The sequence below is a fragment of the Chrysemys picta genome, chromosome 4, assembly GCF_011386835.1.
Source record: "Chrysemys picta bellii isolate R12L10 chromosome 4, ASM1138683v2, whole genome shotgun sequence".
In the NCBI taxonomy this organism is placed as follows: Eukaryota; Metazoa; Chordata; order Testudines; family Emydidae; genus Chrysemys; species Chrysemys picta.
In genome coordinates this window covers 46,409,577-46,434,249 of record NC_088794.1, presented here as the reverse complement: position 1 = coordinate 46,434,249, position 24,673 = coordinate 46,409,577, and the positions used below count along the sequence as shown (strand labels likewise).

Below are 24,673 nucleotides of genomic sequence, written 5' to 3'. Positions count from 1 at the left end.
TTATCGTTCTATCAGTGTCCTTGTTGTGTGAGTGTGTTAACCTCAAAGCACATCAATAGGGGATGCATTTGCATCTGAAGGTTGCAAACACAGTAAACATGCCAGTTAGGTGGGATGTTGTTGTCTGTTTCATTCCGTTCTTGGAATTGTAAGTCCTAAATGAGTCGCAATGGATTAGCGAGGGTTTAATTCTGAGAAAATCCTTACAGAGTGGCCTTTGTATGTATACGGTACACAAAACTGGTGATGAGTATGGTATTTTTAAAGTGTTAATGCTTACAGCTACATTTCCACAGTAGACTGTGTGATTTTTAACTGTGTGACTCCCTCTGACTTTTAATGGGAATGGTATGGCTCAAAATCTGTTTGCTGCTTGGAAAATGTAGGGGTAAATTGTTCATAACCTTTCAAAGTACTAATTTATGGACACCTTTGGATGCTGTGTGTGTATAACACACACACATTCAGTATTTGAGTTTTACAAGTAACTGCTATGTGCTATTTTGAATGTACCCTATAAATTCAGTATTTGGTACTAGATATTGGCTCAATTTCTTGCTAGCGTATGTCAGCACAACCTGACCTAAAATGCAATGGGGCAGGAGAAAGGGAGGATTGGGTTTTAGAGCTTGTTTCTGAATTGGATCAAATGACATTACTACTGCTGTTTCTCAAAGAAAGAGCGTGAGGAAATGCGAAAAACCAAGATGTGGTTAGTAGTGTGTATCTGTGAACCCTGGCTGAAATCTCAGTGAGCAAAACCAAGCCTATGGGCTAATCAGAGTTCTCCCTGTAGCTGAATTTGAAAGAAAGCTGCACTCATTTTGCATAGTGCAGCACTGTGAATGTTCAGATCAGCAGAAGTAATTTTTGTGTGTGCTTATATGTAAGTAATGACACATATTTGAAAACTTAGGCAAGTGATATAGTGAGGAATGTGAACAGTGGCTAGAGCAGGGAATTCACTGTATGATCTGTCATTTATTATAATAATATGTAGCTCCTTATATAGCACTTTTCATCAGTAGATCTCAAAGCGCTTTACAAAGGAGGCCAGTATCACAGTCCTCATTGTACACGTGCTAAGTGGTGACAAATTGCATATTCTCCATCACACAGGCTTACACAGTTTTTGAGTTTAGTCACCTGTGGTGATTAGATTAGATAGCAAACTCACAGGAGCAAGAAATATGTCTTTGTACAGCACTTGGCACAATGGGGCCCTAGGCCTGAATGGACCCTTTGGGGGTTAGCATTAAACTAATAATGATGATCATTAGGGTGTAAAATGTAGAGTTGAGAGGACTACCATCGCTACTTGATTTAGTTAGGATTGGTCCTGCTTTGAGCAGGGGGTCGGACTAGATGACCTCCTGAGGTCTCTTCCAACCCTAATCTTCTATGATTCTACTTGATGCCTTGCACAAACCAGGTCAACTTCTGCAGCCCGATTCCCCACATTCCCCAGCTTTACTCCAGTGTCGCAGCACTGATTTCAGTAGAGTTACTGTTCATTTACAGAGGGTAAGAAAGCAGTGAATCAGGCCCCTAAGTTCTGTTCAAGTGATTGCAGTCAAATACTGCAGAAGCAAATTCAAAGCCTGGTTTGATGTCCATTGTCGATTCTGGCCCTGAACATCTCTGTGACTCTAGTTTCTAGCTTTAAAATAATTCCCACGTTTGTAAAGTGTTTTGTTTGTAAAGTGATCTTCTGATGCAAATCATTTAAGAGGTGCCATGTTTTTATTATTATTACGTATTATTAAAATTGGCATCTCTGAGCTGCCACCTTACTGAAGGTAGATATAATATTTTATATTAGCCCTGCATGTCAGAACAAACATCTGTGCTGCTTTGCACTCGGATATCGTGAGAACTTGAACATTTCGTTTAAACTATTACTTCTCTTTGAGTGTTAATGTAGCATAAAACAGAATTGAAAAGTGGCTTACAATCTTTCATACTTGGGGGACAGATTCAGGCAGTATCCTTGGGCTCTGGGCCCCATAGTGTAGGGGAGCAGGAAAGCAGCAGTAAATGACAGCGCTGGGGGATGTCTGACTTGGCTGGCCCCTGAGGAAAGAGCGTGGAGAAAGGACCAATCTCTTCAGGATGGGTTGTGTGACTAGGCTTCCTCGGACATCTACGAGAGATGGAGGCATCTTTTGTGAAAGGCAGGGGGAACAATGGAGGAAAAGTATGCAAAGTGTCTGGGGGAACTTGTTAGGAAGGTTTTTCCTGAGCAGGGGGGAGGAGCAATCTGTCCACATGTGGTTTTTTTTTTGTTTTTTTTTTGTTTTTTTTAGAGAACCCCAATGGTCTGGTGGGTCCAGCATTTGTTTAGTCATAATCCATCCCCTGCAGAACAGATATTGTCCTAAATATTGTCACTTCTCAGAAAGATGGCTGATGTTATCAGAAAGCTCAAAGAAGCCAATAATAATGATAGTCAGCTTTCAAAGGCAGCACAATGCTTTTCAGAAGATTCCTATTTCTGGGATTTTTTTCAGTTTCATGAGTGCATGAGTTCCCTTGACCCATAGGTCCAGAAATGACTTTTAGGAGCCTATGCACTGCCTTGATTTGTGATGTTGCATTGAAGTCAATGAGTGTTAAATGCCTAGCCTGCTTAGACATTTTTAAAATCCCTCTAGGTGCCTACCTGCATCTGTAGGACGCTAAATAGTTTTGAAAACTATCCCTAAGCCTCTGCATTGCTGTACTGATGGTTTACATGAAAAATAGGTCTGAACCAAAATCTCACAGCCAAGCATACCCTAAATTTTGGAGTGAGTTCAGATCTGGCTCTGAAACTCAGGGTTGTCTCCTATCAGCATCCTGTATCAGTAACATGGATCTGAATATCCTCAGTCTTTATCCAGATCGTAGGCCCCTGGTAATCACAATGGGCCAGCAATCCTTGAGGCTAAGATCAGAGGAATGAACAGTGTGTAGCTGCCACTTCAGGGAGGTATTGTGTATCTCAGAGAACAAGACTGTGCACCTACCACTCCTCACCCCAGGCTCCTGATGAACAAATTAGAGAGGGGGAAGCAGAGAGTGGAGCCTAGGTTCCACCTTACCAACACTCCAGACAGCTGCATGGAGCCAGTGTGAATGAAAAAGTGAGAGAGACTGATATGAAGGCTTCAGTAAATTCCCTTCCCCTGGGGGGAGCAAGGAAGGAATTGCAATTCCTGGGTAGCACAGCTGCTGGGCTACCAAGTGCCAGCCCTGTCGCACATTCCCACACTCCAGTTGGACTATTTATGCAACCAGCCATACTGCAGGGATGGCCCTGAACTTGCATCTCCTAACTATTGTGATGCCAGAGTGGAAAGAAGGGAAGGGGCCCAATAGTGGGGCCAGTTTCCCTCAGCAGCCAGAGATCTCCACCCAGCTGCTCCCAGAGGGCCCTGAGTACCCATTCACCTCCAGACACGCCCAAACAGCTTTCGGCACAGCCCCCAGATAGCAAACCCACCCCAAACAGCACCTCCAGATATCATCACCATCCGCACCCACCCCTCCAACTATCTTCCAGCACCCACCTTCCTAAGCCACAGCCACCACGTTTTGTGCAGCTCTGTATCCCATCCTTGCCACTGCCTGGAACAGGATCCGTGAGAGAAATCAGTGACACTTTTATCCATGAGAAACACTGCACATGGAGCTGCGCAAAACCTTGGCAACCATGTGCTGCCCTTTATGCATGGCTGAATCTAAAAGCTCAAACTAGCTCATCTTTTTTTCCCGTTAAAACTCAGTAGCCATGTAAAACCAACATGGTGCCTCGGCTAAAACGGTAACTGATGACTATTAATGGCCAAGATTTTTTCCAAAATAGAAACCTACATTTATGTAGTCAGACATCCATATCTAGGCACCTGATTTTCACAAGTGTCCAGCACCCAGCCACTCCCATTTTTTCTTGGGTAGTGTGTATGTTGTCCCCTCTGTGCTTCTGGTGAGATTATGGATACTGAAAACTAAATTAAGAGAGTAAACTGTTACTATGAGTTCCCAGGTCTCTAAACCTTTCCAGACTATTCTACCCTTTTCAGGAGTCTGATTTGTCTTGCGTACTCCCAAGTTTCACCTCACTTAAAAACTACTGGCTTACAAAATCGGACATAAAAATTCAAAAGTGTCACAGCACACTATTACTGAAAAATTGCTTACTCTCTTATTTTTTACCATGTGATTACAAAATAAATCAATTGCAATATAAATATTGTATTTACATTTCAGTGTATTAGAGTAATATAAACAAATCGTACAAAATTTTAGTTTGCACTGACTTTATTAGTGCTTTTTATGTATCCTATTGTAAGACACGGCAAATATCTAGATGAGTGGCTGTCCCCCTGGAAGATCTCTGCGTACCGCCAGGGGTACGTCTACCTCTGGTTGAGAACCACTGGCCTAGTGCATCTGGGGAAAGCATAACTTCAAGAAAGCATCTTTCTCCTGGGAAGAAAGGGCAGTATATTCCAGTGGCTGAAGCACAGGAGAAGTTCTAACCCTAGCTCTGCTATTGACTCATTTACAGTCTCTTGAGTGTTTACATGGGGAACACATATTTAATAAGGGGCTCTTCAGCCTAGCAGAGAAAGGTATAACACAATGAAATGGCTGGAATTTGAAGCTAGACAAATTCAGCCTGGAAATAAGGTGGACATTTTTGACAGTGAAGATCATTAACCATTGAAACCATTTACCAAAGGTCATGGTAGATTCTCCATCACTGGCAATATTTAAATCAAGATTGGATGTTTTTCTATGTAGTATGCTCTAGGAATTATTTGGGGGATGTTCTATAGCCTGTTCTATAAAGGAGGTCAGATTGGGTGATCACAACAGTCCCTTCTGCCCTTGGAATCTCTGAAATCTATGAAGTGCTGAGCACAGCAAAATCTGGGCCTTAGTCTCTCTGTGCCTCATTTCCCCATCTGTACAATGGGGATAATAGCATTTCCCTACCTCCCAAGGTGGTTGTGAGGATAAAGACAGCAAAGACGGTGAGGCACCCAGATACTACAGGAATGGTGGGTTATATAAGTGGTTACATAGATAGAACCTATTCTTTTCATTATGCTGTTTCTTCATAATTCACTTAGGGCTTGATGGTGCCCCAGACTAATTGGCCATATTCGGGTACATTGGCGAGTCAGAACCCCACTCGTGTCTGTGAGTGGGCTACCCAATCTTCGGTTTGAGTGGAAAGGTGGGGAATGGAAAGAGCTTTCGGTCTACCCACTAGCACAGCTGAACTGGCTTGTGGGGTACCATAATTTCCTGCTGGTACAGACCAGCTGCAACATGGAGGAAACAAGAGAGGGAATTTTTCCTCTTGGAGGCACAATTCCTTCCCTGCACCATTCCCTGAGCAACACAGCTATGTGCTACTCCTTACTCAGGGCTTGTGGCCCCACCCCAGCCCTTAAAGTACAGCTCAGACATTTTCAGTGATTTTATCATCACTCAGAGAACAAATGAACAACTGATTCTTTAGGTCATTATAAAACCTTGATACTAATTACTTCCTTGCATTGTTTTAAACTCTAGAAAATCCTTTGAGTTTGAAGATGCTTCAAGCCTGCAGTCTTTGTACCCTCCCTCCCCAACAGAGAACGGTACAGAAAGCCAGCATAAGTTTGGATCCAAGAGCACTTTAGAGGAGAATGCCTATGAAGACATTGTAGGTAAGGACCTGTTACAGCACATGAAATAGCTACTTAATGTTGAGCAATTGTGGTTAGACAATACATTGTTGAACACATGCCCTGAACAAGAACTCTCAGCTGCTGCCAGTAAGAAGAAATGAAATGGGGTGGAGGGGAGGGAAGGTAAATGGGCTGATGCATCAGAGCAAACACATTATTCACAGTCTGCACGCAGGAGGTCTTGATTCCTTCAAACCTCATTGAATGGTCTTATTGGAAACAGATTAGTCAGCCATCCTTGTGCTTTTCATGGACTAACTCACTGTTTCCTAAGGTCTTGGCTTGAAGCCACAGTGGGTTTAAAATGTATGGGGGGGAGGGGAGGGAACAATAGATGCAGAGTTTGCAGAACTATCAAGCAGCAGGGCTGTTCTTCTTGGAGTTGTGTGGTCAGCCTAAGCTCTGAAGGACTTCTGTGGGGACTGTCCCAGAGCAATTGTTCTGTGATCTCCCCTCACGCCTAGTTGATTGGATTGGTTACAAAGAATTTCATCTTTCTGTGCCATCAGGAATGCCGAACCTTGTCTTGATTAAGCCAGAGAAATAAAAATAATCTTCCTCAGCCCAAGAAGAAAATGCCTGGCCCTTCCTTACTGTATACATTCTTTTAACATATGCCCGTCAAAAGAAATGTTATAATAATTGGCACTAGGGACTTGGACCACAGATTTTCCATATGGCTGAGGAGTGCCTGCATTTTTTTTTTAAGAAGGGTGCCCAGCTGGCATCCCTTCTCATGTGTACAAGAGCAGTTGACAGTGGCGATACAAGTTTTCTCCCCCTGCTCCCCCGCCCTGTCTGTCTTATCTAGTTGCGATACTAAAGCACCTGTCTCTTTTGCTGTGGTGTCTAGAGGTTGTGGAGAAAAATGGGACTCGATCCTGCAAGGGGCTGAGCACATTCAACTCCCATCAAAGCCAGTGGCAGTTGAGGATTCTCAGTACCTAGCAGAATTGTGCCCACGGTGGGATCTGCCCAGAAGGAACAGTCAGTCCTTATTCCTTGGTTTAGCTGTCTGCTTTTATCTTCCTTTGGTTTATGCTTTGGCAAAGAGGTCAGTCTCAAAGCGTTGAACTGAGTTATTCTTCCCCCATCTCTTTTGTGGCAGTGTCCATGAGGTGTGGGCCTGTTGCTGAGAAGGCTCTGCCTCCGGCTCCCTTGAGCTTACAGCTGAGCTCTGTTAGTTGAGATGCTGCTGAAGTGGCACATCCTGGCAGGAGATGCTGCCCTTGGATTAGCATGGGCCCATCTCACTAAGGGACTTCGCAGGTTAGTGACAGAGTCTGGCAGGGTACTTCATCCCTCTCCTAGAGAGACCAGCACTAGAAGTGAGAGAGCAGTTGATTTTCCAGGCCCATTCAGCCTTTGTTTTGCCAATTAGTTGTGTTTTTCTGTAATGTATGCGGTCGATCGCTCCTGGTTTGGGTCAGATTACCTTACTAGGGAAACAAAAACCTGTTAAAATATTCCTCACACCCTTTGTTTTAATTTTTTTAAAGTGCAGTGGAGAACCTGATAACTTATATGGATGGACAGACACAGCTGGCCTTATGGCTATAACAATGTCTCTTTGTTCATCCCTCTGGCCAAATTCTGCTCTTGAGAGGGCAGCTCCCACTGACTTCAGTGTAAATCTGGCACGCACACATACACACACATCTGAAGGCAGAATTTGCCCCTCTGTTTTAAAACCGCTCAGCTGTGCTTTCCAGTTCTCTCACTCAAAGAAGATGCTCTCAGAACTGTAGGGGTACTCCTGTCCCATCTGTGCACATAAACTTGCACCAGAGGCTGTGTAGGCAGAAGAATACACTTGGCATGAAGAGTTCTCACCAGTAATCGCAGAACTTCTATGCAAGCTGACAGACCCCCTGGGTAGCTGACATGGGAAAACCATATTGCACGTTACATTACACATCACTGCTCAGGAACTGTCAACACGCTGCCAGATGTTAAGTTTGTAACACTTGTTTTCCCCCTTTCCGTGTGTTTTTTACATTGTAAAATCAAAACAAAATGCTCAGCATTGGAAAGAATATGCCTTTTAGCCAAAAGGGACCCAGGGTCCAGTATAATAGAATAATAATTTACTCTTCTACCTTCTGAGAACTATAAACCTGCTCCTGAAAGATTATAACTTGGGTACATTGACGGGGCATTGGGGAGAGTCTGCAGTGTTTCTGATCAGTGGATAAACAGAGAACTTCATTGTTTTCTACTTCTTTCTAACAGTCTCTTTTCCAAAGTGCTACATTCAATACATGCTGTGAGGGAAGAATACCTAATGAATATAATTCTTTATGGAAGCCAACACATATTAATAGAGTAAAGCCAAAGCAAAGCAGTTTGATCTCCGCTTTTAATGAAAATCTGCTAGTGCAGTCTACTTGATCATTTGTCATCTAACACATTGTATGTCATAATTAATACATAACTGGTAGTTTTAGGCCCAAATCTTTAAAGAGCACTTTTTTATGTGCCATCATAGATTGTGCTCATGCAAGCCAGATGCATGCAAGAGTACATTTTGTAGATTTGGGCTTAAGTCATGGAAATAAATCACTTTCTGTCACTGCTAACTGGGTTTGCAGATGAATGCTTGACCTAGAGGTGAAAATCTGTCTAGCCCATAACTGATTGCCTGAGACTGATTGCCTGAGTCATCTATTCACCTAAAGCCTCGCTGGTGACTAACTGACCATGACTGTAGTAATACAGAAAGTTTTGCCAAAATAAATATGAATAATGCTGGTAACTGTATAAAAACAGGGAATCCCAGGCATTGCCATGGAGTTCCTTGCTCCTGGGACAAGGCTGCAGAATTTTTCGAGGCCTAAAGATCCATACTTTTCATCCACCTCAAACCTGCTTGCTTCTCGTTCTGTCTAAACTCTCTGTCTTGGTGGATGCAGAATTAAATCCATGGGAGCTGTATTGTCTGCTGCTAGCATTTGTATTGTGAGCCATTGGTAGCAGAAGTCTGTCCTTTCAGTGGAAAACAGATGGCAGTTGTGGATGCTTGTCTTCTTTGAGAGAGAATTATCTACAAGAGAGGAGTGTCTCTGAAAAGCTTTTATAATATACGGGGCAGTGACATGAGCACTATCTGATACTGAACTCTATAATCAGAGCTAATATAGGGATCAAACTATTACCTTCAGGCTTGCATTCAGATTCATTGTTCTTTGCAGTAGTTCCTTACTCAATAAACCTTACGTTATCCTAATGCATACTTACACTATACTTTTGTCTTCCTTCCTCCATAGAGTGTTTTCTTTTTCTTTGTTCAGGTTGGGGAGGGTAGGAAATAAGGGGGTGGTGGATTATTGTTGCTAATTTATTTTGTTTTACATTTATTTTGTCAAAGAGCTGAATTGGTGTTTTACACAATATTTTTTAACTAACTGATAGAACTTTGATGTCCATTAAAGTACCTAAAGTTGCAAGACAGAAGCTTTGTTTAATTTTGTAACATTTTTGTAATTTTCACAGATTAAATGTAAAGTCAAGCAAGAGACCGGAAAACAATGATCCCCTCTGCACTGAGTAGTAAAAGATTAGATAAAGGGGAGCACATTCTGGATGTTGTTTGGAGCTCAACTGAATGTGCGTGGAACCATGTGGGCTTCATTTATCTTCCAGACTGGAGCTTGGTGGAATGTGACAGTCATAGTAAACTTTACATAATTTTGCTTCTTGTGGTTTAGAGTGAGCCTTTAATCAGACCTAAATTGCTGTGGCTTTATAAATTCAGTTGGGGAAACCTACCATGCTTGGCTTGGTATACATTTAGAAAACTATCACAGCAGTATAACAGAGATGTCTGAAAACGTTGCTTCTGCTGCTCTTGTAGACAGCAGCATTTCCTGCCATATGTGTCACATTCCAGCCCCTTTCCCAATGATCAGTGAAATCATTTTGAATGTTATCTAATTAAGTCTAATCTCTTGTATTTCTAAAGCACCTCTCACCTTAGTGTCTAGCCTTTAGAAGAGAGCAAATGATGTCATTGCCACTGATGGTGAACTAAGACAGTGAGATGAAGACAATGCAAAGCACAGAGCTGTTATTCTCCACAGTTGTAAAATGTTGGTGAAAAATTGATAAAATGGTGATTAAAATGGGCAACAATTCATATTAGAAAATAGATTGTTAAAAAAAATCTAATTTTACAAGTACAGTAAGAGTTTATTCATGCCAAGAAACACTTCTTACGTTCTGAACCGTCAGAGTGCTAGCGGTTCAACAAAATTGGTGGAGCTCGTCTCTAACATGATATTTTATAGAAAACCCAGTGTTCAGTGGGGCTGCATGTACTCAAATTGTGTGTTGCCTCTTAGCATGGAACTGTTCACGATCTCTCTGGCAACTCTGCAGTTGCCCTGTCCAAGAAGGCTGCTACTCTTTTTGCTGCGAAATATGCCTACCCCGACTGTTGACAGAAAAAGTTTTCCTGAGAAGGGTGGGGTTGACTTACATTCTTTTTCTCCTTGGAGCTGTATTAATAGTGATCATGTAATTAGAAGCTCTGTGGTTTCTTGTTTCTCTGCTACTTATGAAACCATGGAGACTTATTAAACACCCAGCCTTTGTATATGTGTCAAACTGTTCTTCTATCAGGTGTAGTCTTTTACTGGACTTTTGTTTGAGATAGGATTTATTGCAGTCACATGCCTTGCTCCCATGATAGATGAGGTTGTCATTATAGCTTGCCAGGTCATACACAACAATTTGTTCATTTACTAAATTTCTGTATTTAGTGAGTATGGATCTAAACAGGCTACAGGTGATGATCTATTGTAACTGTAAAAATTAGCAGGTAAATTCATCATCACTGTGAGTCTTTCAACTGAGACTAGGTCTAGTTAACCTCAAATTATTTGGCTCCATAGTGTTCATTTAAATAGTAGGGAAGAATAACTCCCCTTCACATTAGGAATTTCTAGGTAGAATTCGGTGATGTGTTATACAGGAGGGTCAGACTAGATAATCATAATGGTCTTTTCTGGCCTGAAAGTCTATTAAATCTATGAGAAACAATAGAACTACGCTGATTTACATCAGCTGAGAATCTGACCCTTTGATTTTAAGCAGGTCTGGCTCAAGAAAAAAGATGTATAAGTATAGTACCTACAAGGAAATTCCCCTTGTTTTTTAAAAAAAAAAAAAAAATTAAGCAAATTGATTTTGGGACACAGATGTGTAGTAACAGAACATGGGGAGGGAGCACTTTCCCTTGCACAATACACAAAGAGGACACTACATTATAGACTGAACTTGGAATGCTCCAAATGCTTTGTACACACAAGGCCAGAGTCACTTTTTCTAGAGTGGAAAGTTACATTCTGTCCCCAAGCCTCCAGAAGTGACAGATGTGCCACAGAAGAGGTCTAGTTGTGGTATTGCCACTGCCTTCCACTAGGCATTCCTTTTGGTCCGGGGCAGGTTTCAGTTTGTGGCCAGGACTCCATAGGCACTCCACTGCTAATGGGACATACTGAACAAGTTTGTATCCTGGCTTGGTTGGTAACATGCCCTAGTTGTTTAATGCTGCACACTTTGGGGTTGTATTAGCCCTTCCTCCCTAATCCTTGGCAGGTTTTCTGACAGGGTCTTTCCCTCCATCTGTACTCTTCTGTCAGAATAGTTCCAGGGCTGAATCTATTAGCTAATTGTTTTCCATACATCCTTTTGTAGGAGATAACTAAGTGCCTGATCCTGCCCCCATGAGAGTTTTGCTCTTGTCTTCAATAAGATCAGGATCAGTCCCCAAGTATTATTGTGTCCATATTGCAGAAGGGGATACTGGCACATAGAAGTTAAGTGACTTGCCCAAGGCCATATTGTGGAGTCAGTGTCAAAACTTGGACTAGAACTCACTAGTAGCAGGCTTCTGGCTCTAGGTTAGAGTTAAATCACTAGACTGTGTCTCTCTGGCTCACTGTCATGGTTGATATAATCAGCAATGTGGGGGGAAGGGGGTTTCTTGTTCATAAAGTTTAGGTACATTTTCAACCACCATTTAAAATATAATGTAGAATGAACAAGCATGGAAGATTGATACCAACAAATATCCACCGTCGGGAAGTGCCTTTGTAGAACTTGCTCCAGTGGAATAGGAACTGCCGTTGAAAAGCTGCCAAGCTTCTAGATAGACAAGATATTAAAGAAGGACAGAGAATACAGGAAGGGGGAAGGGTGAAAGGATAGTCAGTGGCATTTGTTGCATATATCTGTGCAAAAATCGTTACATTCATTAATCAGGATCCCAACTGGAAATTATTAGGAAACAAGGTGATTTTATTTTAAAGTTGGGCTATGAAGTTCATGTCCAAATCTGGATGCTAACCCCCTGAAAGAGTGGAGGCATTCGGATCTGGGATTTGGGCATTGCCCATTATAGAGATAGGAGCTAGCTTTAAAATTTGGCTGGAGATTCAGATCTGATCTCTTTTTCTCCCGCCCTCCACATCCAGAGTTTTTACTTTGGCCTATTATGGGGACCAGAGACCATCACAAATGCCTGATCTGGTTCCAAACTTCCCCAAAGTTCAGGGATGTCCAGAGTCAGGATTTTGGTTCAGACCCATCTCTCTCTTATTTATTTGTCAAACATTCAGAAATTATTTGAGGCCAGACAAAATGCTCCTTTGAAGCCTGTGAAGCTCTCAGTCAGCTGAACTATACATGATTTTTTTTTTTTTTAAAGATTGGCTTTAAATAAAAGGTGATAGTAAAGTTGTGTTGGAAATCTGGCCTTCTGAGAACGGATGTAAGGCAGGAAAAGGAGACACACAGAAAAACTGAGCAGCTTAAAGTAGATGCAGCTGCTGCAGCCACTATGTGCGCTTTGATGTCTGCAGAATTGCTGCAGTCTACTGATGAAAATTGAAGGACTGGTAGTATTTCTAAAATTAAGATGGAATTTCTGGAGGGGGTTCAAGCACCCCCTCCCCTTTTGCTCTGGGGGCTATACTGGAAAGAGTTTGCAGCTAGGGGAGCTGCTCCCTAGAATGCAGAGACTGCAATGGTGGCTGGACTTTGTGAGGAATATGTACTGGGAGGGAGGTTCTTTGTGTTCCCCTGATCATCACACCTGTTCACAAGCCACTCAGTTGAGTCCTGTATGTTTCAATAGCCTATGGATAATTGGAAACTTAAACTAGTAAATGTTTGTAACTGCACATGGCATTGTAAGGGTAGATAGAGACAATGCCAACTGAAATATCACACTTCTGTCTGAAATACCGTTAGCTACTGATGTTACAACTAACACCTAAGAAGACCAGAACCAATGTAAATTAAAGGAACAAAATATTTCCTCTAGTCTTTCTGTTTGTTGTTATGCACATTTCATTTTGTGGTTTGTCTAGCGTAGCTGGTCAGTTTCCCCTGCTGTGGGTCTGGGCCTTTCTCACAGCAACAGGGGAAAGCAAAACATTGAAAAAAATAAATGATTGTAAAACTACAAAATTGGCAGAGATACACAGGAGTGGGCATAGTTAACTTTTTTGGTTTTGTTTGTTAATTCACTAGATTTCAAGGTGACTCAGCCCATGTAAATCTCATGCTTCATGGCCTTGACTGATCCCCACGCAGGCTAGCGAGAAAAATGTCTCGCCCCCACTCTCAGAGCACTGCAAAATTGACCAGGTGCAGGGTTTTCACTACTTTCTCCAAGTCTAGTGTTTCCCAAGGTCTAGGGTGCAACCCCCAAGAAAGTGTGGATGACTAGATGGTGCGGGTGGGGGGGTAGGCCAATCTCTCAATTGCTCTCCAGAGTGAGCAGTTGGTTATGGGATAGAACGGAGGGAATTGTGGGCATTTGATTCCACCACCCCACACCAATTCCCATAATACTCACTGACAATTTCCCATAAGGTAGTGTTCCAGAAGGCAGAGCAGAGGGCACTGGGATGCCTTACCACTGTGCAACATGCTTTTGCTGATACAGCTTGATACTGTGTGGACTCAATGCGCCGTCACAAGTGTCTGAGCGAGAACTAACTACGTAAGTAGTATTGTTGGTGACAGAGCTCTTACTGGTACTACTTTCTAGTGTGTAGACACGGCCTCAGCTTAAAAAAAAAAAAAGAGAGTAGCTTTCTAGCTGTTATGGTTGTGAAGGAACCTTCAAAACATGAAGTGAACCTAAATGACGCATAGACATTTGGCTGAGTTTGCAGAGAATCTGAATCAATAGCTTTAAGGTGTGAGCTGCCCCATCTATTCCAAGGGGTCTAATGACTGATACTTTAAATGTCAAGATTGTTACCTATTTCACATCAAAGCCTGTAAGAAAGGAAGGGGGAGGGAAATCAGATTGTGAAGTTCTACCCCCCCCCCCCCCCGCATGCCCAAAAGGAGGTGGCACAAACGAGGTGGGAATGGGAGATGTGTAAACTGACAAGTGCTGGCCTTTAGCAACACATGGCAGGGCTCCTGGGTGGGGAGAGAGCTGGATTGGTTTGATTTTTTCCCTTGAGGAGAGCTCAGCTTTCAGTCGTTTGGGAAACACTTCATTAATCCATTCCAGTAGGGCAATTCCTCTGTTTCCTCAACCAGTTAGCAGTTAAGCACTAGAATGCCTGTGAGCCATACCACAGGACATTTAATAAATACTTATGAAGAATTAGTTGCTTTACCAAGTCCTATTTTCCGTATGTCAAGAGCTAAAGACTCGATGATTGAGATCCAGTCGGAAAATACTCCTGCTTGATTTTCCTTTCAAGCTAGGACGTGTGCAGAGCTTTTCCAGTAAACCCGGAAATGGCTCAATAGAGGGCGTGCTTGGGCTCTCGATGTTTCCAGTAAAATCCTGTCATTGCGTATCATATCATCATCATCCATCATACTATCATATCACACCAAGACAGAGTGTCAAATCTGAGAGAGGCTAGAATTGCCCAACTCCCAGGAAACTGAACGAGCCCGACTGTTTGAGAACTTATACCTTTGCCTTCAATGCCGTGCTTGTATCTCCATTGAAGCATGACACCTCTGGCTTTAGATTAGCTGTCTGCTGAGCTCCGTGTAAGCTTGAAAGCTTGTCTCTCTCACTAACAGAAGTTGCTCCAATAAAAGAGATTACCTCACCGACTTTGTCAATCAAAGACAGAACAGTGATTGGTACAGGATGATGATGGCCCAGATGGTGGTTGGGTCTGAAAGGGAAAGGTATTGCCCTGTCTTCCTTTAGCAGTCTGGAAAGCATAGCAGCTGTGACAGACCCAGACCAGTGGGGTACAGGAGTCTGGTAGAGGGCAAATATACTGGTCACTGGATAAGTAGTTTTCTGTTCCCTGAGTGACCAGAGCAGGGGCTGCACTAGAGTAATCAAGAATCTGCTAGAACCAGTTAAGGCAGGCAGGCTAATTAGGACACCTGGAGCCAATTAAGAAGAAGCTGCTAGAATCAATTAAGGCAGGCTAATCAGGGCACCTGGGTTTTAAAAAGGAGCTCACTTCAGTTTGTGGTGCGAGTGTGAGGAGCTGGGAGCAAGAGGTGCAAGGAGCTGAGAGTGAGAGGGTGTGCTGCTGGAGGACTGAGGAACACAAGCGTTATCAGACGTCAGGAGGAAGGTCCTGTGGTGAGAATAAGGAAGGTGTTTGGAGGAGGCCATGGGGAAGTAGCCCAGGGAATTGTAGCTGTCATGCAGCTGTTACAGGAGGCACTATAGACAGCTGCAGTCCACAGGGCCCTGGGCTGGAACCCGGAGTAGAGGGCAGGCCCAGGTTCCCCCCAAACCTCCCAATTGACCTGGACTGTGGGTTCTTCCGGAGGGGAAGGTCTCTGGGCTGTTCCCCAACCCACATGGTGAATCTCTGAGACAAGAAAATCCGCCAATAAGCACAGGACCCACCAAGATAGAGGAGGAACTTTGTCACACTGTCAGGGATGGGATCTTAGGGTGCACAGTGCGGCGGAAGAAGGAGGGTGATTAAAAACAACAACAAAACACACCAAAAAAAAAAAAGGGAGAGGGTTTATTTTTATTTTTTTTCCACCACAATGGATGACGTAGTGCGGGCACAGATACAAGCTACGGCAGCCCAGCAGGAGGCTACCCGTGTCCAGGCAGCCGCCCAACAGGAGGCAGTGCAGCTGCAGCAAGAGACTAATCGCCTGCTGATGGACCAGGCTGCTCAAGACTGAGCTATGTTGCGGGAACTGGTAAACCAGGTAAAGTCCCTTATAGAGCTGAATCGCGGCCATGATGGGACGCAGCTCATACGGGCCAGCCATTGGCTGCAGAAAATGACACGGGAGGATGATGTAGAGGTATACCTTCTGGCCTTTGAGAGGACAGCCCTACGGGAGGCCTGGCCTCGAGATCAGTGGTCTGGCATCCTTGCCCCATTCCTGTGTTGGGAGGCCCAGAAGGCCTACCATGATCTGCCTGAAGAGGCTGTGGCAGACTACCCCCAGCTGAAAGCAGAGATCCTGGCCAGATCTGGGGTAACGACAGCAGTGCGGGCCCAGCAGTATCACGGTTGGAGGTACCAGAAAGACAAAACCCCATGGACCCAATTGTATGACCTCATCCATCTCGCACGAAAGTGGTTGCAAACAGAGTCCTGGAGTCCGGAAGAGATACTAGCAGTTCTGGTCATCGACCGATACATGAGGGGACTACCACCAGACCTTCGTGCCTGGGTAAGCCAGAATGAACCCTCCACCAATGACGAGGTTGTCGCCATGCTAGAGAGGCGAAGGATAGCAAGGGAGCTGACCCGACCAGTTAAGGAAGAGGCACCCCGGCTTAAACTAGCAGCACCAAGCCCTAAAGTTTGGGTGACTGGGCCACCAGGAGGGCCCAGGTGGAAGAAGAGAGAGGCTGAAGGCCCATCAGATGCTACAAAGAGTCGGAGCACTGAGGGAGAAGAGGATCGTGATGTTAGACTGCCCAAACCAAGAGACCGGGGAATGCCTAGGGCTCCATACAGATGTTATGTCTGCGTGGAGTGGGGACACATAGCTGCACAGTGTCCCAATGCTGAGGAGCCTATGCAGTGTAACCTGGGAAACTGGGCAGATCCATGCTCCCTAATCCACCTTGTGGGGGTCTCACTAACCCCACATATGTATACCAGACCAGTGAAACTAAATGGGGTAGGGACCATGGCACTGGTTGATTTGGGGAGTGCTATCATGCTTATCTCAGGGAAGCTTGTGAAGCGTAGTCAGCTGCTGCAGGCTAAACGTACAGGGATAACACGTGTCCATGGGACAGTTAGTTACTACCCCACCATCCCAGGGTACATCTACACTACAGGGGGGAGTCGATTTAAGATACGCAAATTCAGCTACGTGAATAGCGTAGCTGAATTCGACGTATCGCAGCCGACTTACCCCGCTGTCAGGACGGCGGCAAAATCGACTTCTGCGGCTTTCTGTCGACGGCGCTTACTCCCACCTCCGCTGGTGGAGTAAGAGCGTCGATTCGGGGATCAATTGTCGCGTCCCGACGGGACGCGATAAATCGATCCCCGAGAGGTCGATTTCTACCCGCCGATTCAGGCGGGTAGTGTAGACATAGCCCCAGTAAAAATCGAGATCCAAGGGACCACTACTGAGGTAGCAGCAGGTGTAGTCCCTAAACTCCCATACCCGGTGCTCATAGCGAGGGACTTCCCAGGGTTTGGAAACTTACTCCCAGTAGGGGGATTGGAGAAAGATGGGGACCCTAAAATTGGTGAGGCATCCACAGCAGACTGTCAACCCCCAATCTTCTCTGAAATATCCTCAGATTTGTTCTCCACTCCCAGACAGGGTAGAAAGACAAAAAGGGAAAGAAGGGCAGCTAAGGCCTTGGGAACCCGAATACTGACCCAAAGACGGAGGGTCGCTCTTGTAGGTAGGCGGACCCGCGCAGCTGAAAAGGAGGCCACGCAGGAGGGAGAAGCACCTGAGTCTGACCCCCACCCTAATGCTTCTGAACCAGTAGAGGCAACAGAGACTGGGCCCCTAGATCTTGGGCAGATTAGCCCCGGGAGAGGAAATTTTGGACGGGACCTGGCAGAAGACCCAAGGTATGACAACATTAGGAAGGAGGAAACTGAAATAGATGGGGTCCCCGTGGAAGGGAAAACCCAGGGACCAGGACACTACTTCATAATGAAGAAGGATCTCTTATACCGGGTTGCATCAGTACAGGGGCAGAAGGTACAGCAGATCCTAGTACCTCAAAAACACCAGAAAGCTGTATTAAGTCTAGCTCATAGTCATCTTTTTGGGGGGCATTTGGGGGTAGAGAAGACCCTGGCACGAGTCCTACGACGGTTCTTCTGGCCCGGAGTACGTGAAGAAGTGCAGAAGTACTGTGCCTCCTGCCTGGAGTGTCAGCTGCACAGTCCCCGTCCCCACTTGAGGGCACCTTTAGTACTCCTTCCCATCATAGAGATCCCCTTCGAGCGAATAGCCATGGACCTAGTGGGACCCCTGGAGAAGATGGCTCGGGACCACCAATATATACTTGTTGTTTTGGACTATGCTACTCGCTACCCAGAAGCCGTCCCCCTGCGGAACACGGCCTCTAAAACTATAGCCAAAGTGCTGCTGGGGATGCTACTGAAGGAGATATTAACCGACCAAGGAACCCCATTTATGTCGAAGCTAATGAAGGACCTCTGTACGCTGCTCCATATACATACCCTGAGAACTTCAGTCTACCATCCGCAGACTGATGGATTGGTAGAAAGGTTTAACCGAACCTTCAAGGCTATGATAAGGAAGGTGGTAAGTCGGGACGGGAAGGATTGGGACACCCTATTACCCTACTTCGCTATCTGGGAGGTACAACAGGCCTCAACTGGGTTTTCCCTCTTCGAGTTATTATAAGGGTGTCACCCCCGTGGCATACTAGATATCGCCAAAGAGATCTGGGAAGAGGAACCCAATGAGGGGAGAAATATAATAGAGCATGTAATGCAGATGCGAGACCGGATAGCCCAGGTTACCCCTATTGTATGGGAACATTTGGAGAAGGCACAGGAGGCCCAGCAAACCCATTACAATCGCCAGGCAAAAGTGCGACAGTGCCAACCAGGGGATCGGGTTATGGTGTTGGTTCCCACGGCAGAAAGCAAGCTTCTGGCCCAATGGCAGGGGCCCTATGAGGTGGTTGAACCCGTGGGGGAAGTAACCTACAAGGTGCGACAGCCAGGACGCAGAAAACAAGAACAGATTTATCACGTTAACCTTCTGAAACCCTGGCATGCACAACAGGCATGCACAACAGTCCAAAAAGACCTAACCCAGGAAAACCAGCTTTCCAAAGAGGTGAGAGTGTCTCCCAATTTAACACTAGACCAGAAGAATGAGGTGTTTGAGATGATCTTCCAGAACCAAGATGTGTTCTCGACAAAACCGGGTCGAACAACCGAGACATATCACCACATCGTCACGGACTCTGGGGCCAGAGTAACAATGAGCCCCTATTGGGTGCCAGCGGCAAAAAGAGAGGAAATAAAAGCAGAAGTAAAAAAAAAAAATGCTGGAGTTCGGGATCATCGAAGAATCCCACAGTCAGTGGTCCAGCCCAATCGTGCTGGTGCCCAAACCTGATGGCACCACAAGATTTTGCAACGACTTCCGGCGACTAAACGAAGTATCCCAGTTCGACGCGTACCCCATACCTCACATAGATGAGCTAGTGGACCGTCTGGGTAATGCCTGGTACTTGACTACCCTAGACTTGACAAAGGGGTACTGGCAGATTCCCCTTGCAGAAGACGCAAAGGAAAAGACTGCATTCTCTACACCAGAGGGTCTTTTTCAATATACTGTCCTCCCTTTTGGACTACATGGGGCCCCAGCTACCTTCCAGCGGCTCATGGACAAGCTATTACGCCTGCATAACAGTTATGCTGCTGCCTACTTGGACGATGTGGTCATTCATACCCCAGACTGGGAAACCCACCTGGAGAGGGTGGAGGCAGTCCTCGATACCATCAGGCGAGCTGGCCTTACAGTAAACCCTGCCAAATGCGCTGTAGGGTTTACAGAGGCCAAATATCTTGGCTACATTGTGGGTAAAGGTTTGGTAAAACCCCAAGTGAACAAGTTAGAGGCCATCCAAAATTGGCCCCGACCAAGTCGCAAGAAACAAGTCCGGGCATTCCTAGGTATGGTTGGGTATTACCGACGATTTATCTCCCACTTTGCCACAAGGGCAAGCCCCCTGACAGACCTAGTGAAAGCCTGTGGACCTGATCTGGTGAGATGGTCTGATGTAGCAGAGGAAGAATTCACAGACCTACGGACTGCCCACTGCAGTAACCCCGTACTGATAGCCCCTGATTTCACCAAGGAGTTTATCCTGCAGACGGAGGCATCGGAAGTAGGGTTGGGGGCCGTTCTATCACAGATGGTCAGGGAGGAGGAACACCCAATTCTATACCTCAGTCGGAAACTCCTTCCAAGGGAACAAAAATATGCAGTGGTGGAGAGAGAATGCCTCGCTGTAAAATGGGCCATGGAAACATTGTTCTACTACCTGCTCGGGTGCAGATTTGTCCTCGTGACTGACCGTGCCCCTCTTCAATGGATGCAGCGGAACAAGGAGAAGAACACAACGGTGACCAGATGGTTCTTATCCCTCTAACCTTTCCAGTTCCGTGTGCAACACAGAGCAGGGAGCCATCAGGGCAACGCCGACGGCTTGTCACGTGTGCACTGTCTGGTGTCCCAAGCTGCCCAACCCTTTGGCGTTGAGCACAGGGGGAGGGATATGTGACAGACCCAGACCAGTGGGGTACAGGAGTCTGGTAGAGGGCAAATATACTGGTCACTGGATGAGTAGTTTTCTGTTCCCTGAGTGACCAGAGCAGAGGCTGCACTAGAGTAATCAGGAACCTGCTAGAACCAGTTAAGGCAGGCAGGCTAATTAGTACACCTGGAGCCAATTAAGAAGAAGCTGCTAGAATCAATTAAGGCAGGCTAATCAAGGCACCTGGGTTTTAAAAAGGAGCTCACTTCAATTTGTGGTGCGAGTGTGAGGAGCTGGGAGCAAGAGGTGCAAGGAGCTGAGAGTGAGAGGGTGTGCTGCTGGAGGACTGAGGAGCACAAGCGTTATCAGACGTCAGGAGGAAAGTCCTGTGGTGAGAACAAGGAAGGTGTTTGGAGGAGGCCATGGGGAAGTAGCCCAGGGAGTTGTAGCTGTCATACAGCTGTTACAGGAGGTACTATAGACAGCTGCAGTCCACAGGGCCCTGGACTGGAACCCGGAGTAGAGGGCAGGCTCGGGTTCCCCCCAAACCTCCCAATTGACCTGGACTGTGGGTTCTTCCAGAGGGGAAGGTCTCTGGGCTGTTTCCCAACCCACATGGTGAATCTCTGAGACAAGAAAATCCACCAATAAGCACAGGACCCACCAAGATAGAGGAGGAACTTTGTCACACAGCTTAGAGATAATGTAATTGTGGCAATGTTCATAATAGATGTTGTAAGGTAATGGCAGCCAGAGCACGTTAAAGAGCTTTCATATGTGCATGTCAAAGCAGGCCCAAAGAGTATTCTGGCTGTCCTGTCCTATTGGTAATCAGACTGCTGATTTGTTGCTACATTGAGATATTTGGGATTCAGTTATTTTAAAATGCCCTGGGCCTTGCATATATTCCCCAGTATCCTTTGTAGAGTCTGTCCTCACAATTACAGTTTCTACTATAATTTGTTTTAAAAGTCTCCTTGAGCCACATGACCAAGTGTTCTGGTTTTATAGCAGTCAGCTCTGCAGGTCAGGAAGATGCAAAGTAAGGGGGCCTGATTCTGATCTGACATATCCTAGTCTAAATCCACATTGAAGCCACTGAAATAAATGGTTTCAGAATATCAGGCACAAGGATTTTATACTGTGCTAATGTTTGGTCGCCACCTACGTTTATTCAAGTGATTTTGGACTGTGTATGAGATGGATGACTGCTTTGCTGGCAAATATTTTTATTGGTCTATGAGCCACAGTTGTTCGTCTGTAACTAATACTGTTAGTATTGCAAATCTGAGCTCTTACAGTCCCCACAGAGAAAGTGGAAAGAGGAAATTCTCTGCGATACTCTTCTGGTTATCTTACTGCAAAGCTGGAAAAGATTAGAAACTGCAGTTTATGAACCACAGCGGGGAACTAACATGCCTATGGACCAGGGCTCAAGAGCAGATCCCATCTAAGGCTTTTTTCCTTTCGAAACGTAGTACTCCACGCTACAGACGCTGATCCTTTTTCTCCTTCAAAAGCAGGCTTTAAGGATTATATGCAGGTAAAAGTCGCTAACTTGGTTCTCAACTGCTGTAGCTGTGGAGCAGATATGCTGTGCCTTGCATGTACTTTGTTATATTAATTCATCCTTAAACACTAAACTCCTAGGGCCAGATTCTCAACTAGGGTAAATTGGTATAGCTGCACTGAAGTTGAGCTACACCAATCCATACCACTGGGAATCTTGTCCTGGGTACTATATGATAGTGCAGAGATTTTGTGGTTCTCATCCATGTGCTCTGAAAGTTCCTCCCAGAATACATGCAGCCGTCTGGTTTCTCCCCAGAAGATGGTGATATTGGGCTGTACTGGGGTAGGATGACAGGTAAAATGCATGAGCGGGGCATACCTGGAATGCTGCTTTAGTGTGATTTCAGTGCAGGTGTCTGGCTAAGTTGCTGCTGAGTTGCTCTTTTGGCTTTTAGTGCGGTAGGTGTTCTGGGATCCGAAGCCTATGTAATACATGCAGTCTTCCCCACTCACTCACATCTACATGCCAAACAGAGCATCCCCCCTGAATCGCCATCTGTGGTTCTCCAGCCGCAGCAGAGAGAGAGCATTCCCTAACCACCCTCCCCATCTCCCTGCTTGGAAAACTGTACTCTGTCTCCATCTTCTGCAAATGGGGTTGGGCACCCGAAGCCCCTGAGCCTGATGGAGTATTGCTGCAGCCTAATGGCAGTCCTGAGCAGGAAGCAGAAAAGGATGGTCTGGGAATGTATGGATGGGGGGGAATATGTGATCAGAATTGGGGGAAGGAAGCAGGATGATGCCCCACATGCCTGACTTCACAGAGACACTGTAAAATCCAGAGGATGCCGAGGATGGGTGCAGCCCAAAAGCAAGCATAGGAAGGTGGGTGTTGATGATATCTGGGGTCCCGTAGAAACCTGTCCCCCAAAGAAAGGAAGTGTGTGTTGGTACCAGTACATACAAAATAATTCACTGATGTACCCATATGTTTCCTTTTAGCTCCTTCTCTGCCCTGTTTCCCCTGCCTCTGCCTCTTTCTTCCCCACTCCTACTCTTATTTCCCTTAAGCTTCTGTACATGGCTGCTGCTTTCCCTCCAATCTCCCCTTTAATGGCCACTGGAGCAGTTTTCCCTACCAGCTGTAATTTGCCCATTCACTGTGATGTAAGAATTATGAATTATCAGTTTGGTTTTTGTCCTGACTGTACTGTGGACATGCGATGCACACTGTTGTACAGTAAACGCTCCTGGCATTTACCAAGACTTAGTCACTTGCTATATGTTACACTTGAGTCTTTTTAGTGCAAAGAAATGCAAAAGGCAGCGATGAAAACGTATTCAGTGCTCCATGACTGACTCGTTTCCTTAGAATAATTCTTTCTCCCAAAATAGGAAAGAGACTGATACACTCCACTGCCCTGTGTAAATGACAGAGGCATCTGTATGCAGTTTTTCTTTCCACCATGCCATTCTTCGCTCTTTTCTCACTGTGAGGCTGGCTTGCTCAGTTTGACTCGGCTTCCCATTTGCCACGTCTGAGGGGCTGAGCAGCAGAACATTCTGTGCTGCCTCACAATTCCGTGGGGCTGCCTTACAGAGCATCGCAGAATGAAGAATTACAGCCACCCGCGGAAACTCATCGGCGCTTAAGCTCCAAGGCACCGCATTCCTCACAGCTTTTCCAAAGAGGCTGATTATTTTACCATGACTTTTTACCGTGGACCAATCATTTTGTTGCCAATGAGACCATTCTGCAGATAAATATACTGTGGATTTACCATGTGTTAACTCAGAAATCCTGTACATAAAGCTCAAGGAAATGGGAAACAAAAGAGGGCTTGTAAAGGGAGCTGATCTGCAAGCACGGACTGTGGTTAGGAATAGTTTTTGCCAACAGTTTAACAGTTAATGTGACAGTATACAGTCACAGGGCCTGATCCAGCTCCTGTTAGAGTCAAAGGTAGTCTTCCCATTGCCAACAGTGGAAACTGGATCAGCCACATATGGATAAAGGAAACTTCCTCCCCTTGGCTTCCAATAGAGGCCTCTTTAAAGGGCAGTCTTCTTCTCCTTCATGACAAATAGCAAAAGGAACAAATCAAAAGGACCCCACCCGGTACAGTCCAGAATGCCTGTGCATTCCCCTCCTGCACAAAGTCCAGTTGTTTGTAAAAATACTACACTGCAGACTGACTATTCTCCATGGTCCATGGCACCGGCGGGAGTGTGGCGTAGGATGGGGCTGAGATCCAAAAGGCACTAGAGTTTGGGGAAATGCAGAGACTAAGTTTATGAACCCATGGAACCAGCCCAACTGCATGGAGGATCGTCACCTCCAGGGCACCCCCTTGTGGCATTAGGTGACCCAGTAAGAAGCCCCTTGCCTCAATTTCCCTTTTCCAGGCACTTCCATCATATGTGAGACGATTGCTCCTCTTGGGATGCCCACCTGCAGCAGGCCATGGCACAACTGGTGATCTGCCTCAGTTTCCTCCTTCTGGAATCCCAATAACTCTACACAAGCTTTCCACATATCACTAGTCCTTTGTGGGATTCGTGTATTACAAGAGCCCCACAACCATAGTCCACAATCCCCCCCCAACACAGCCCAAACAGTACGTTCTCTCTTCCATGTCCCACCAGTCCTTCAACACACCCCGTATAGCTCCAGCATCTCTCACCATGCTCCAGCTGGTCTCTGGAGGAATGGCTCTGGCCTCTC

At 45.5% G+C, this 24,673-nt stretch overlaps 1 protein-coding gene across 35 annotated transcripts in view; it reads left to right on the top strand.

Moving 5' to 3' along the window:
• DENND2B (DENN domain containing 2B) overlaps positions 1-24,673 on the top strand; it is a 307,166-nt gene that overhangs the window by 194,230 nt on the left and 88,263 nt on the right. For 30 of the 35 annotated variants that reach the window (XM_065592192.1, XM_065592174.1, XM_065592178.1 and 27 more), the window contains one exon: positions 5,569-5,705. The exons of the other annotated variants lie outside the window; for them this stretch is intronic. In XM_065592192.1, the coding sequence (XP_065448264.1) occupies positions 5,569-5,705 (137 nt within the window). The remainder of the gene's footprint in view (positions 1-5,568; positions 5,706-24,673) is intronic. 35 annotated transcript variants of the gene reach the window in all.